The sequence below is a fragment of the Periophthalmus magnuspinnatus genome, chromosome 15 (genome assembly GCF_009829125.3).
Source record: "Periophthalmus magnuspinnatus isolate fPerMag1 chromosome 15, fPerMag1.2.pri, whole genome shotgun sequence".
Lineage (NCBI taxonomy): Eukaryota > Metazoa > Chordata > Actinopteri > Gobiiformes > Gobiidae > Periophthalmus > Periophthalmus magnuspinnatus.
This window is the reverse complement of record NC_047140.1, coordinates 13,552,663-13,568,951: the sequence shown is the minus strand read 5'-3', so window position 1 is coordinate 13,568,951 and position 16,289 is coordinate 13,552,663. Positions and strand designations below refer to the sequence as shown.

Genomic DNA, 16,289 nt, shown 5'->3' with positions numbered 1-16,289 from the left:
CAAGGCCCAACAGCTACAAGGCTCTTTGTTCTGATGGTGTTTACAGTATTGTCATCTCCCATTGGATACCTCAGTTTTCCAATGCAGAAGTCAGTGGACTTATAGGACTTTTAGTGCTCGCAGAAGATGATTTTGGATTAATAGATTAAAGAAACAACTGTGAACAAAACAAAATACTCTGGATTTTGATGAAGGGACAATATTCAATACAGATGGGACAGCTAAAATTTATTAAAACACAAATTTTGTTGTAATACAGACTTTTAGTGTCTAGTCACTAGGTATTTTCTTCTGCAGAAGTTATTTAAGAGTGAATATAAATTGTTATATAGCAAGGATTGTGTATTTATTATTGCTTAATCAACTTTTTAACCAGTAATTCCCCACAAAGATTACTAACCCTAGGGGAGTTTTTGTTGCAAGGTTTTACTGGCAAGACAAAAGAGGATGTGCAAAATGTGACAAACACAACTAGCTCCTTTTAAACGTTTTGCAGTGGTCCAAAGTTATTCCTCATTTACCTTATGCATTCCAACCATCCTAATTATTCACCACAATGAATTTATAAGTGGTTCAGAGACCAGAGAGGTATGCTAGTATGCCAATACTACACTTCCTGTTTCACTGAGAATGATATGCTCTAGAATTAGATGAAGACTTCTCACTTTTATTCTAAAAGTATTATTATTTTGTTTTAACAATATAACCGTACTAAGGCAAGACAAATTTTACTTACACATTTGACTTGATTTAAATGAACAATAATCGGGCACAGGCCCTTTAAATGAGGCTCTATATTATTTACACAGACTGTAACCTTGGAGGCCTGAGCAGCTCATGTGTTTAAATAAGCAGCATTATAAAGTGTAATGGGACACATTTAAATCTACCATCATTAACCTCCAGTGTCCTACAGGGTCACTTTAAGAGAAAATAGTCCCTCTGTCGCTAAAGTAAGACCTGTCACATCTAAAGAAGGCTTAAATCAGGCCTATAAACTAGAACCAAACCAGGACTAAGCCAGGACTACAATACAAATTTTCTTCCTTCTCCTCCTCCTCTTCCCTCTAAATTAAATAAACTAGAACTAAACCAGGTCTACATCAGGGCTATAGCAACACATTTCTTATATATTTTAAAGCCATGCATTGTGTCTAAATCAAAGGAAATGTACATTAAAAAAGCACTATAAGAGCAAGATGACATAATGGTGATTTGGGATAAAGTTAATCAGATTGGCACAAATTCTGATAGAGTTGCTTTTCACAGAATACATGTTTTGCCTGTGTTTTGAAAGCACAAAGAGACAACACAAACTGCAGAGGAGAGAGCGAGAGAGAAAGAGGAGGAGAGAGTGAGAGAGAGCAAGAGAGAGTGAGACAGCGAGAGAATGAGAGAGAGGAGAGTGTGGCACGTCTTGGCCTCGACACAGAACAAGCAATAATTACTCATTCAAATGGACACGTCAGACAGACAGACAGCACACTCCCCTATCCTTCACTCCCCCCTTCTCTCTCTCTCTTCCTACTCACAGACACACACACATGTTTGGTTTCCATGCTTCTTGGGGATATTACATTGAATTTAGGGCTGCAAGATTTATCGCAATTTAATCAAAATCGCAGTTTGAATGGATGTAACTGGCAAATCTCAAAGGCTGCAATTTTCGATATACCGTAATCATAATTTCCTCCACAAACAACTAAATGTAGTTTAGATCTGTTCTAAAATGTGATTCCTGTCTTAGTTTGCCAGTTCATATTTCAATCTTTTTGTGAATTCTTCTGGATGCGTTTAAAATGTGAACTTTGAACAGAAAGCTATTATTAAAACATACATCATGAATCTAATCACAACTGCAATGTTTGCTAGGAAAAAAGCAATATTTTTCCCAAATCATTCAGCCCTACTTACAACCTAACCTAAACCCAAACCTTAACCTAAACCAAAAACTTTACCTAAACCCAAACCAATTTTAAGTCGCATATGAAATTTAAATGTTGCCGATCTAGTTATAAAGGATTTAATAATAATGCATTAATCTTATATAGTGCTTTTCCAGACGCTCAAAGTCTTTACAATTTTGTGGATTATTCATTCACTCCACATTTGGTGATGGTAAACTACTATTGTAGCCACGGCTGCCCTGGGGTAGACTTGATGTAAGTGTGTACAAATTTTAGTCCCCATAAAGTGTTAAATACCAGCTCACTCACACACGAGAGAGACTTCATGTTTGGGCTGGGGAGCGATCCATCAGCCACGCAGCAGGACGACAGACTCCATACGGCTGCTCTGTGCAGCTGCCATGTTGGAACTGCCTCTGCCCACACACACATATAACACACAGACCCATATATAACACATGCACACACACAGAAATACACTAGAGTCTCTCACACACACAGATACACACAAACACACACAAGAACAGTGCATCTCTATCCACAGCTCTGTCCTACTCTGTGTCAGTCAGGATTCAAACCAGAGCAGACGGGAACCTTCTGGAAACTACACTTTCCCAGTCCCTCCCTCCATCTTGTTCCTCCCCCTTTCCTCTCCCTCCTTCTCTCCCTCTTTCTCTCACTCTCTCTCCCTTTCTCTCACTCTCTCCTAGGGATTTCACCATATAATACTTTTTAGTAACGATTATTGTGGGTAATTCGATTAATGATATTAATTATAATTATAAAATTAATATTTCTCCTGTGTGCATGTCATATGTGCACTAATGATACATATTGTTTTTTCAGATGATCCTCATGCGGCAGCCGCATGCTTCACTTACATAGTTTCACTTTCAGATCGTAGTTTACATTTCTCTCTCTTGCTCCATCGTGCTCCTCCCCCTTCCTCTCCCTTTCTCTCCCTCTCTGTTCCTCTTCCTCTCCCTTGTTCTCTATAGTAAATTGTGTGGATGCAATGACCAAAATTCCTGTCATTTTGAAGGCAGACTTTGGTGTAGGAGCCACAGGGAGGACTCAGCTCAGAGGAAGTTTGGTATACACAGACTTAGGTCCTGTTCACGTTCTTGTTTACAACTGTGCAGCTCATGAAGAGACTTTTCTTTCGAAAACTTTTTTAGATTGTAGACTTCAGCTGGCATAGAGCAAAACTCTGCACTATGTGGGTGTTGCAAGTTGAGTTTTGAATAATATTTGGGTGGTGTGACCACAAATCTTCATCTTATTTGTGATCAAGTTTTCTAGATATATTTAATCCATATCTTTTTTTTTTTTTAAATCCATATTTCTAGTATTTACATAATTGATATAACCTGGCACCAGCATCTTTCATGTTGTCTTTGTCATTTCATTGTTGTACACTGTTAAAGTTGGCTTAGCCCTTCGAGCAAGGTTCAAACGAGTTAGGGCTCAAGTTCAACAATTTGCCACATATCCTAATACTTGCAATAATGCAATTATTTTCCATGCGTTAAAATCAAGTAAAAAAAAAAATATTGTTCAAATTTGTGTCTCTATTTTGCCCAAAATATAATAATTGCTTCATTTAATATGATAAAGCACCTTTTTGGTCACTTATCCTCCAGTTGTACTGTACTCCTGCTATTTCTTTCACTGCTAATTTTGATTTTCTGTTTTTAAAAAATTAGCAGTGAAAGTTAAAGTTAAAGACCAAATTAACCATATTAAAAGGTCCTGTCCAAGATTTTTTTTTTTTTTTTTCATGTATTTGAGCTAAATGTGTCTTGACCCAGAACAGACATATTGAATAAGCAGCTCTTGAGGTCAAAATAAGTATGTTGTGTATTGTCTGCATGTTATTCTGAGAATCGGGAAGTGTCTACTTTGCGTGTTTACTGTGACAGCAAAACTCTGCTCTCATCTCTGAAAGTTGCTTATAAACTCATCGCAGTGAATAATTAGGATGTTCTAACTGTGTAAGGAAAGTGAGTAATAAATTTGGACTTTGGCAAACCATTTAAAATGAACTAGTACTATGTTTCACATAAAAACAAACCAAAAACAAAACAGTGCCTTTAAGCCCAAATTAACCATACGCAGACTGGCAAGGGTCAAAGCACAATCATACTTTGTATTGCCCACTTCCAGACTCAACCTTGAAAAGAAAGCATGGAAACTGTCAACAAATAGATTATCCCAAGTCTCATTTATAGCAATGTGTTTGGCCACAGTTTATGAGTAAATAATGATCCTTTAAAGACGTAGCGTGGCAGAGATGAAACAAAGATGACAACATAAACAAACAAAATGGCTGCCGCTTCAAAGTGTTTCAAACCAATTACAGGATCCAGGTACAGAGCGCGATAGAGCGGGTGGAGGAGAGGAGGGAGCCTGCAGCAGGGACAGTCAAAAACAACACGATAATGACAGAAAGCAGAGGCAGAGGAGCGGTTTCAAACAGCTCAAGTGCCACTCAGCCACGGGTCCAATTTTAAAGAAGAAAATCATTATGGGGACAACTAAAGGAATTATAAAGGAGGTGGAGAGTGGTGAAGAAGTAAAAACAGTCTAAAGAGGGTAGTGGAGTGGTAGTTTCAGGATGGAAGGGCATCTGGATAAAACTATACGAAGCGATAAAAAACACCAGACACTTAAGGATTATTCTCATATTTAGGTAGTTGTAAAAATTGAAATAACTAAACTAGGGCTGAATGATTTGGGAAAAATATCCAACAATGATTTTTCTGACATTGTGATTGCAATAGGATTTGTGATTTATGTTTAACACTAGCATTCTGTTCTAAGTTCATATTTTAAATGCATCCAGGAGAATTGAAATATGAATTGACTAGATCTGTACAAAAATGTTCGTAAATGTGACTTTTGTATTTAACCTACACGATTAGCAGTTTTTTGTGCAAAGTCAGACAGGAAATTTTGTCATTTGTGGAAGAAATTGTGGTACTTCAAAACTGCAGCTTCTGTGATTTACGGTACTAATTGCATCCATTCAAATTGCGAATTCGATTCAACTGTGATTAATCTTGCAGCCCTCTCTACGGGCTAAGCAGCTTTTAAACAGAATGAGACCCAGTGTTTACTGTAGAGCGTATGCAAGGACAGGCGAACAATAACTTTGGCAGTGAAGGTGTCTGAGAAATGTTTTTTCCACTATTTGGCAGACTAAAAGTCTATTGATTATTTTCAGGAAATTGATATTGAAATCCAGTTGTTTTTTTTTAAAATTACTTTTAATGAAGACAAAATCAAATTTGAAATGGAAGGAAAAATAGTTATTCATTTTTTTGTTGTATTGCCCAGCCCAAATAGCTATTCATGTTGTTGTTTTTAATTTGACCAATGTGACAAACATTTTACAAAACAAAAAATAGCATCATTATTTTATTGAAATCCAGAAGCCCTTTTGTAGTCATGTTTTATGCATTTATCTCTCCAAAATTAAGTGTTAAAATAAAGCTTTGTATGTATTCAAGGCAGCAGGTCAGTTAAAACAAAATATCATCTTGTGCTGAAGATTTAAGGCCAATAAACCAAAAAGTGCAAATATCAACTATACTGCTATATTGACCAACCAATATATTCGACCAATATATTTCTAGTAATAAGGTTTTTCAGTACAATAAAAACAATCAAAATGAAAAAAGTGTATTATATTTTGTGGCTAAAAAGATGCATTAATATTATGAAATAATGCTCCCCATTATTACACAGTGTTGTGGCAGTTTTATCTTACAAGTTCATGTGGCATGAGATCATCCCTATTGAGAATCACTCAATAAATGTTTTATAAACTTCATTGCATTGCTGTACCTGTGGAGTCCAGTGGAAAACCAAAGGGACCGGCACATCTGCAGCACACTCTGGAGCCTCTGTGGGGTGCTGTTGAGAAAAAAAAACAAAACTTTAAAATGTTGACTTAATTAAAACCATGTTTCACCAAACTCTGACTTTCTTTGTGACAGTAAAACTTTTGTTGTTGTACTTCCTGGATCACCTTCAGCCCCCCCCCGTGCCCGCTCCTCCTGTGCCCGTGCCAGTGCCTCCTCTCTGGGGTAAACCTGGCGCTGAGCTCGGGGAAGCAGCTGGATGGTGGACGGATCCGAGCTATTTTTGTGGTGCCAGAGGTGCGCAGGGCCAGGTGGGCAGGTGGGCGCACTCAGGGGTCCCACCCAGAGCCCCCTCCCCGACCGAGGGGCCTGTCAGCTGGGCTTAAATCAGCACCATCTCCCCCTGTATCCACCATTGAGCTCCAGACACCCAGAGGAGAAGGGAGAAAAAGAGGAGAGGAGAAAGGGGGAGAGGAGAGATAGAAGGGGAGGAGAGAGAGAGAAAGAGAGAGAGGAGTGGAGGGGTGGAGGGCAGAAGGACACACTCAAGGGAGAGAGGTGATAGAGAGTTGGAGTTTTGCTTATTGTTACAACTAACTTTAAAAGGTCCGATTAGGGCTCGGCAATTTTGCCTAAAAAATTTCAGATTTTTCCCTCTAAAATTTGGTAAATTTGTCTATTTACATACTACAGTATGTAAATAGACAGATAGGAAATTAAGTTTAAGGGTAAGGTACACTTTAATTCAATTCAATTAATTTTTGTAAAGCCTAAAACCACAACAGCAGTTGCCTCTTGGGGCTGAAAATGATCATTGATTTAGCCTACAGAAAGCTAGAAAATCAACAATAAAACAGACATTGGTCAATAACAACCAAGCAGATTAATCAAAAGGAAACAAGCAAATGGATAAATGTCCCAGATCCCCTGTTGTTACACCCTCCTTCTTGGCAAGGAAAAACTAAAAAAACAAAAACTCAGTGGGAAAATGATCAACCATGAGGAGAACTACAGTGAAGGAGAGATCCACTCCCATGGACGGGCAGCTGCATATGTGTCCAGGACTAATGCTCATCCATTTACAGATAGAGTTCAAGTCTGTAGGGCCAGAGCCCACTCTTGTCCCTTTATTGTCCTTGCATGGAAATGTGTCCTCTGCATTTGACCCATCCTTCAGTACCGCTGGGGCACAGGGAGAACATGCAAACTCCACACAGAAAGGCCTGGGAATCAAACCCAGAACCTTTTTGGTATGAGACATGAGTGCCAACCACTCATGCATCAATTAAAATTGTAATTTTCATTTTAGTTTAGCTTCAGTTTAGTTCATGTCATGGTTGAGAATTATTGGTAGATCTTTTTATTAAATATCTGTAAAATTGTATAGTGAATACAGGCCTCTAAAGAACTGAATAACTCTTATCTTTACAGAATCTCCTCTCTCAAATCTTCTCTCTCTTTCTGTCTCTCTCTCCATCTTTCTCTCTTACCCCCTTCTCTTTCTTCTGTCTTTCTCTCTTCCTTCTTTCCTCTCCATCGCCTTTCTTCCCCTCTCTCTTCCTCTCACTCCTCTCTTCCTCTCTTCCCCTGATCATGATTTGCCCCAGATGACACGGAGCACAGAGATGTAAATGAGTGACGTGTTATCTGCAGATTAAACTCCACACGACTTAAACAGCGTGAGTCCTGCTCTGATGTGAATCCAGGTCAAGAAGCAGCACTTTTACATGAGATCATTACAAAAAGAGGGCCAGATATTTGTGACGGTTTGAAGTTCAATTATGAGTTTCAAATTGGATGCAGATTTCATTCAGATAAGCAAGAAAAGTATTAGCTCTACCACATGGTATTGGAACTGCATATGACAGGTTTTCATGTTTTTCATTATTACTTGTTTTGGTGAGGTAGTACCTGTGGTAAATACTTATCATAGTTTTACATTAGTTTGTGAGTGTGTGGAAAAATTATGAAAAAGTACACATTTTGTTCAGGCTCACCTGTGCTCCTAGAGAGCACAGGTGAGCCTGAAATTATTCATTTAGCAAATATGGAATGATAGGTTGATATAGTAATAATAACCATTTATATGACATATTTTTTGGAAACTCAAGATGCTTTGCAGTGCTTTATTCATTCAATCCACTCTGTGGTGGTAAGCTACTATTGTTGCCCCAGCTGCCTTGGGGCAGACCGATCGAAGCAAGGCTGTGCCATCAGCCCTTTCGACCACCACCAGAACTCATGCACTCACCAGTTTCATACTAGGAAATGTGGGTGAAGTGTCTTGCCACACACACAACTACAGTTTTTGCCACAGGGGCCCCACTGTGGCTCCTGAGATTCTCATCCAAGTACTAAGGTTCAGCCTGACTTAGCTTCTGAGATCTGATGAGGTCAGATGAGATCAGGCTTTGACAAGCTGGCTTGGCCACATGACGTGACAATTATTGCCATGAGACAATTATTGTGACAGGCCTAATGTGCATACATTTTTAAAAATTCACGGCTCCTCCATCACCAGCAGAACCCTCAGCCTCTTCAGCCTCTCCATGTGTACTAAGGATCTAACGATATCCAAATTATTGTGATATAGATACGCAACTTTTCCCTTTTAAAAGACCTTAAAAGGACTTTGGGGAGAATCATTACTGTTATAAGAACTATGTTATAAAAGGGATTAGAGTTGTTATAGTTATGGAGTGATTCGTACTCATTTGAGCAATCTTTAATCACTTATTCTCAAGACAGCATTTTTGCCGATTAACTCCTGTTTTCACCTCCACCGATACATGGCTCCTATTGGGCACAGCAGTATCCTTGCACAGAAGTCAGAGTATTGTTTCTTTTATTACGTTGTTTTCGATGAAAATTTCAAATTTAAAATGTGTAAATTATAACATAATGATCCATGGGTGTCAGATTATACAGGACACACAAGCACAATATCAAGCACTTATCTTCTTCTATCTGTTTTCTTTAAGCAAAACATCTTTGGCTGAATTTGATATACTGTGCCAGCCCTTGATATTATTGTGATACTGTAGTGTCAGAAGTCACATCCCTAGTCTATAATGCATAAGAGAGTGGTACCTTTGTCTTTAGTTTAACAGTGAGGACATGCTCCCGTCCTGAAGAGTCGTTCGCCCTCAGCCTCAGGGTCCTAAAGTCTGTGTCTATGAACACCAGTCTGAAAGAAACAACAAGAGACGTATAAATGGATCTGAAGTGTGTGTGAGAGTGAATGAGAGAGGGAGAAGAAAGAGGGGAGAGAGACAGGGAAGTAGAAAAGAGAGTGAGAGGAAAGTAATGGAAACAGCAAGGAGGAGGAGAGGGGGAGAGAGAGGGAGGTAAAGGGAGAGAGGAGATACAGGAGAGAGTGGGGAAAGTAGAGCAAGAGGGAGATATGAAGAGAGAGATAGGGGAGGGAGAAGAGGAGGGAGACAGAAAGAACAAGAGAATCAGGGACTGAGGGAAGAGACAGAGTGGGAAATAGGTAGACCAAGGAGTCAGATGTGAAAAAGAAAAGGAGGAGGGGGGAGATAGACAGCAGAAAAGAAAGGAGACAGAGAGAATAGGAGAAGAGAGAGAGAACTACAGGAGTAAAAGTGAGTGACATGGGAGAAAGAAGAGAGAGAGAGAAATCATGAAACACGATGGATGAGATAGATAAGCTGAGACAGAGTAGAAAAAGAAGAGTGAGGAAGAAAGAAAGCAAGAAAGCAAGAGAGAAAGCAAGTAAGAAAGAAAGAAAGAAAGAAAGAAAGAAAGAGGAGAGTTAGTGAGGCAGGGAGTGAGGGGGAGCACAGGAGAGAAATTGAGAGAGTAAAGTGACAGCAGACCATATTCCACATTAATCAAACAGATAACATTAAGACCTGAGTGAGGCATTTATCACAGTGTCACATGACGTCATCACATCCACACATAATAACACAGAACATATTTAACAGACAGCACATAATACGAGGACAGGGACTTTAACATGCTCAGAGGATAAGACTGTCAAGACTTCAGAGTATGGAGGGCTATAGAACAATGAAGAAAGTTAGGCGAAGGGCTACAAGATGAACTGAAATGGGCAATTTGAAAGGAAACAATTAGCAAATCACAAAGGGTGCAATTTTACCATAGCCAGTACCATCATTTCTGCCATAAACAACAAAATCTCCTGTCTTATTCTGCAGAAAAACTGCTAACCCTCTAGTTTAGATCTGTACAAACATGTTCAGAAATGTAATTCTTGTATTACTTTGTCACTTCTTTTCTTCTGGACAGGTTTAAATGTGAACTTTAAGCAGAATCCTATTATTAAAATATAAATTGCAAATCTAATCACAAAGCTTGCCGGAAAAATTGCAATTAGATGTTTTTTTTTCCCAAATTGTTCAGCCCTATTGGGAGTTTATTAAAGTGCATGTGGCAGGTTTTCATGTTTTTTTTAATTACGGGTGAGTTCTAAAACAGAATACCTCGACCTATATCAACAACATGAAAAACTCCATTCACATCAAACATTAATTTAACAAAACTACAATGACCATGATCTTTTGTTTTGATTCAGTGCAGCCAATGTGAAGGATTGTTATTAAAAGGTGCTCGAGATCTTTTAGAGAAAACGTAGCATTTCAACTTCTTTCTACATGAAGTGAATATTGTCATAATAAATGAGTACGTGTCATTCGTACAACATACCAGGAGCTCATTGAAATTATACGTACTATACAAGCCCCCACATTTAAGACACATTTTCCCTCCTATAGCAACAATAAATGGCACAATAACAGCAAAAGCAATTAAAAACATCACTGCTAATTTCTTTAACTGATCATAAGTCCGAAAAATGTGACCTATTACAGGACAAAATCATCTGATAGAAGCCAGTGAATTGTTATTATGGCATTACACCCCATTCATCCCAGATCGCCCTCTATTTTCAGTGTTTTGTTTTTGCTCAGATGGTTGAATTAAACCGCTGTGGATCTGGCTGAGATCATCACAGTGAAGAGACCCACTGATACTGAACACTAAACACACACTGAACACACATGGTTAATTAAGCAACAATAACACTCTAAGGTGGATGCAGTTAAGACCACTCCAACTCAATATGGACATGTTAACAAGAATTAGATCAGTCACGGATAGATGGGGTGATTTCAAGCAGCAAGAAGTGTTAAAGAAGACGACACCCGCTGATCATTCTGTTAGAATTTGCACATTTTAAATCGCAATATTCATTTTAAAAGACTTAAGAAGAAAAAAAAACAAAAACACGGTTGATTTCCACTCTAGAAAACTGCGGTGCCCATCGGGAGCTGACGTCGCCGTAATCGTCTTCACAACAAAGAGCTGGGAAGTTGTCAGCACTTCCTATGGATAGCTGCACATCGTGCTGATGAGCTGTGGATTTTTTTCATTTGTACCAAAATGACCACGTGATGCTGCTGAATCTTATATCACCGATTAAGAAAATAAAATTGGAGAACGAAGTAAATACAGAGCAGTAGGCGTATGTCATGGTGGTCTTGAAAATAAGTGATTAATAAAGATTGCGGAAACATGCATGAATCCCTCCAAATACATCTTTGAGAGGGTACATGAGAAGGGGAAACAACTATACCCCTTTTACCAACATGGTTAAAAGTCGATTTTACATAATAGGACTGCTTTAAACAAGTTTCACATTTATTTGTTATCTTTAATATACGGTTTTCAATTCAAAAATTTGATTTAAAATTACTTGAAATAATCTTTTAAGTGTTTTTTTCATTTGCATAGCACTGTGTAGTAAACATGTGTCCTTGCTGTGAGTGGGCTTGCGTCTCCACAAACCTCCTGCCTCCTGCTTGTTTCCATGGACATTTTGTTACTTTGGCTATAATAGTCCACAGTATGGCATAAAGCTCATCTATCTCCATGAAAAATGTTCCAAAGTGTAGTTTTAACTTTCCAAATCAATGGAATTATGCAGACAAAGTGCCACCTCCAGAAAATTACATAATGTACCTTTAAATCTTGAGCTAGTTTTGGTCAGGATTACCTTAACTGGAGGGTTGAGGATACAAGATAAATTGTAATCAAATCAAAATCGTAATTTGCATGGATGTAATTAGCAAATCGCAAAGGCTGCAATTTCTGAAGTAACAACATCTTCTGTCTTATTCTGAATAAAAAACGCTAACCCTGCAGTTCAGATCTGTACAAACATGTTTGGGAATGTGATTTAGTTAGTATTTCAGCCCTTTTGTCAATTCTTCTGGTCATGTTTAAAATGTGAACTTTGAACAGAATCCTATTTTAAAATATAAATCGCAAATCTAATCTTAATCAAAAGAAAAAAAAGCACAATTAGATATTTCCCAAGGAGGAGTTTACCTTTTATATCTTATAAGTTCATTTTTGTCCACTCTATTCTGCATACTGTCTCTCTCGTGTTTAAACAGCAGCAGTCCTGTGTCCTGCAGTGATCAGTGATGTGTCCTTCAGGTGCAGTTCTTCGTGTGCCTCTAAATCTGTCTGTCTCATTATAACACACTGAAGTCGGGACAAGGCACTTATCTCAATGCGCAACGCCACAAGGATTTACAACAATGGTCTATGAAGTCCTCACTCCTTCTCTTACTCCTTCTCCTCTTTTTTCTCTCTTATCCTCTCTTTTTCCTCTCCATCTTCTTTTTTTGACCATTTTATCCCACTTGCCCAGACAAACAATGGCAATAAATACTAGAGATAGCAGATATGTTTAGAAGTGCAAAAATTTGCCCTTAAAGAAGACATATTGTGCTTGTGTATTCTATATAGTTATAATCTATGGGCACGAGGAACATTATGTTTGGACATTTTAAATTGCAACATTCACCTAAAATGACTTAATAAAAGAAACGAATCCACTGACTTCCATGTTAGAAAACCGCGATGCTCAATGGGAGGAGACGTCACTGTACACGTCATCACTACAAAGAGCCAAGAAGTTCCCAGCACCTCTGATGGATAGCTGCACATCCCTCTAGCAAGCTGCAATTTTTTATTTTTTGTCATTTGCACCAAACCGATTACATGATGCTGCCAAATCCTACACACATTACAAAGTTAGTACAGAGCAGTGAGGATATGCCGGTGACAATGAAAGCAGGAGTTGATCAGAGTCCAGAAGTTGAGTTTTGAAAATAAGCGATTAAAAATGCTCGAACATGCACAAATAACTCCAAATACAACTTTGGGTGAGTAAATGGCGAGGAAAAACAATTATAACATGGTTAAAATCTCTGAAAAGTTGACTTTGTAGAATACGTCTGTTCTAATCTTCCAGCACATGCCGATACTTTGTTTTGGCCAACACTTTAGTGCAAAGATAACTGCATGAAACTTGCATGACTACACCCTTCTCTTAAAAAGGCTGTGGGTGACTTTGTAGTAAATTTAAATTACAGAATTTAGGGGAAAATCATTCCTTCTGAGCTTATTGGCCATGAAAAAAACATATTGGTCGATTTCGAATAAATACTATGAAATGCATACTGCACTAATCAATCTTTTTCCCTTTAAAATTAATGTCCTATACAAAGTTCGATTTTATTCAGCTGGTGGCCTCGTGTTGTCGCGATACTAAAAAAAAAAAACATACAAAAAACAACAGAGTGGACATGGTGAATGGGTAAACAGTCACTCAAAGCGCTTTACGTCAAAGAATCACTCACCCATTCACACACACATTCATACACCAAGACACTGGGGGCGAGGTGGGTTAAGTGTGTTCCCCAAGGACACAACAAAAGCATTCATCTGTGGGAGCTGGAATCACACCGCCAACCTGTGGGTCAGTGGGTCTGACCTCTCTACTCAGTGATGTTTATTTCAAGAGTAGGATTTGAACCACCAACATTCGGATCAGTGGACAAACACTCTACCTCAACTCAGCTACTGTTGGCCCAGAAAAATTTTCAACAAAAATAATAATGTATTGTGTAGTGTACTTAATATTAATATTGCTATGTGGTCTTACTCTAATTCAGATAAATCAGGACCATTCAGTAAAAATCTAATTTTATCCTGCGCATGTAATAGTTGCAATAGTAAGAGTTTTACCTATGTGCTCTTTTGGTTAAAGATCAGGCCACATTTAAAACAGGACAGAGGCACTTGTGGGATTTAGAAAACATGAAAAAGCCTTTATTAAATCATGGCTAATGATTTCTTTAAAAAACGCCAACGTGTTTCGGTCTTACTGCATTCACCAGAGCTTAGAAATTGAATAACCAATTTTATCCCATGTGGTTTTGTATTATCCATTTTTCATGATAACAACTCATGTGAATCATTTTGTTTTGGCTCTTAAGTTCTTTGCAAACTGTATAATTTCAAACCAAGAACATGTTTTAAATGAAGTTATAGTGCCTTTTTAAACCAATAGGTAAGCATGCTGCACTCCTTCCCTTTAACTAATGCAGATGTAGCCTTTTGCATTCTCCCTTCACGGACCCAAACAAAGAGTGTAGACGTCCTGGTGCAGATTTACGGAGCATTATGAGGCTAGCTCTGACACGGCTGTATTTCTGAGCAGGATTTATGAGTGCGTTTGGGACGAGTGATGGGAGAAGGGAGCGGGGGATGACACAGACACTTAAAGACGTGACGAAGTGAGCGTGTCGTAAAGATGTCGGAAAACTCGAGCATTCAAAGCAAAGGGCAGGAGAGGAACGGGCATATGCTGCGGATCAGGACAATACAACCACAATGCTGAGGAGAGGGAGCACAGCCGGGGATATGGTTTAGAACATTAAAGGATTATTCACAAAAGGCCTGCGAGTAGAGTAGTCAAATTCACAAAAGGTACAATTCTACTATGGATTCAGAGTTTCAGCTTCTTATTATAGGTGACATTTTGAGGACTTTTGCCTATTCTAAAGACATTTTGGAGCTGGAGGACGGGTCGCTATTCTATGGTAAAAATTGTGGTTTGTGGCAAAACCTTGTCGGGTGCCAGTGGAAAACCATGTTGGATCCTTAGTCAAGGCGCTTCACCCACATTGCCTACTCTGAATGTGGTGTTTGAGTAAGTGTTAGTTGGTGGAAGCGATGGTGCTAATTGACACCATCACTTCCGTCAGGGCAGCTGTGGCTACAATAGTACCTTACCACCATTGTGTGGAGTGAATGCATAATACACTAAATTGTAAAGCGGCTCTGAGCGTCTGGAAAAGCGCAATATAAGACTAATATATTATAATAATTTATTTTATTATAGGCTTTGCATCAGCTGCCCTTCCTGATGCAACTACTTCTGAATTTTTTCTTCAACAAAAATGTATAACTTGAAAACTTTGAAACCTAAAACTATTTATCTAGAGTAGAATATGCTAGTGCTTGACATTGTGTTGCTGTCTTTAAGAGATGACAACAATGGCTTAAGGTTTGATATACGACCACTACATGACAGTATGTATGGTTCTGGCAGAAAAGTGTATGTTTTGACCTCGGTGTACCCTCCATTTTGTGCCGGTGTAAAATGTTGTCTGTTTGGAGGAGTTGGACAGTTTTGGTAGTTTATTTTGAGTGTGTTGTCATCCCAAAAGCGAAGCCCCGATACCAGCTTTGACATGTGGCACAGAGCAGCGTGCTTCCGGGAGATACGGTTTTGTGAATATGCTGCAGGTAATTTTAGACAATGGAAGTGGAGGAGATATTATATCAGCCGAGGGGACAGGGGACACAGAAGGCCTGAAAAAGCACAAGATCAAGATTATTAGAATCTGTAGAGATTGTCTAAAAACAAGTTATTTTAGTTGCTTGATTGGTTAGGCATCATCTTAACATTTAAAGATTCAAAATAAGTTTGCTGTGTACTGTTTGCAAATTGCATCCAATTATAAAGTGTTTTATTGTTTGATAATCAGGAAGTATGTGTTTGTATGCTAGTTGAGTTTAGCATTAACGTGAAGACAGAACTCTGCTCTGGTCTCTGGAAGTTGTGAAAATGTCGTAACGGTGCGGATAGGACCAAAAGATGCAGACCAGAGCAGTTTTAACAGTGTTTATTTACAGCGGTGAAAATGCAGTCTTTAAACAGGTCACAAGAGCAGGTACAGGAACCGGGGAGCGGGAGACGGGTCAGGCGGGTGCGGTGCAGGTAGAGGCGGGCAGGACAGGACCAGGACGGGGATAGAAGCAGGTGCGGTACCAGGGCAGGCGGATCAGACGAAGACCAGAGCGGGGAGCGGGTGACAAACCAGAGACCAGGACCGGACAGGAGACGAGACGAGCAGGAGACGAGACGAGCAGGAGACGAGACGAGCAGGAGACGAGACGAGCAGGAGACGAGACGAGCAGGAGACGAGACGAGCCGGAGACGAGACGAGCCGGAGACGAGACGAGCTGGAGGCGATACCGGGACTGGAACGTGGCGGCAGGAGCTGGGCGAGTAGAGGCAGGAATCTGGAGGGTGCATAAATCCAAATGAGCATTTGCAGGAAAGTACCATATAACAAAGCTTAGCTAGAAACATTCACGTTTTACACGC

At 39.2% G+C, this 16,289-nt stretch overlaps 1 protein-coding gene across 1 annotated transcript in view; it reads right to left on the bottom strand.

Moving 5' to 3' along the window:
* The window catches only part of fancl (FA complementation group L), a 49,089-nt gene that overhangs the window by 10,983 nt on the left and 21,817 nt on the right, over window positions 1–16,289 (bottom strand). The window contains exons 6-7 of the mRNA XM_033980190.2: window positions 8,864–8,960; window positions 5,757–5,825 (exon numbers count right to left, since the gene is read on the bottom strand). Of these exons, the coding sequence (XP_033836081.1) occupies window positions 5,757–5,825; window positions 8,864–8,960 (166 nt within the window). The remainder of the gene's footprint in view (window positions 1–5,756; window positions 5,826–8,863; window positions 8,961–16,289) is intronic.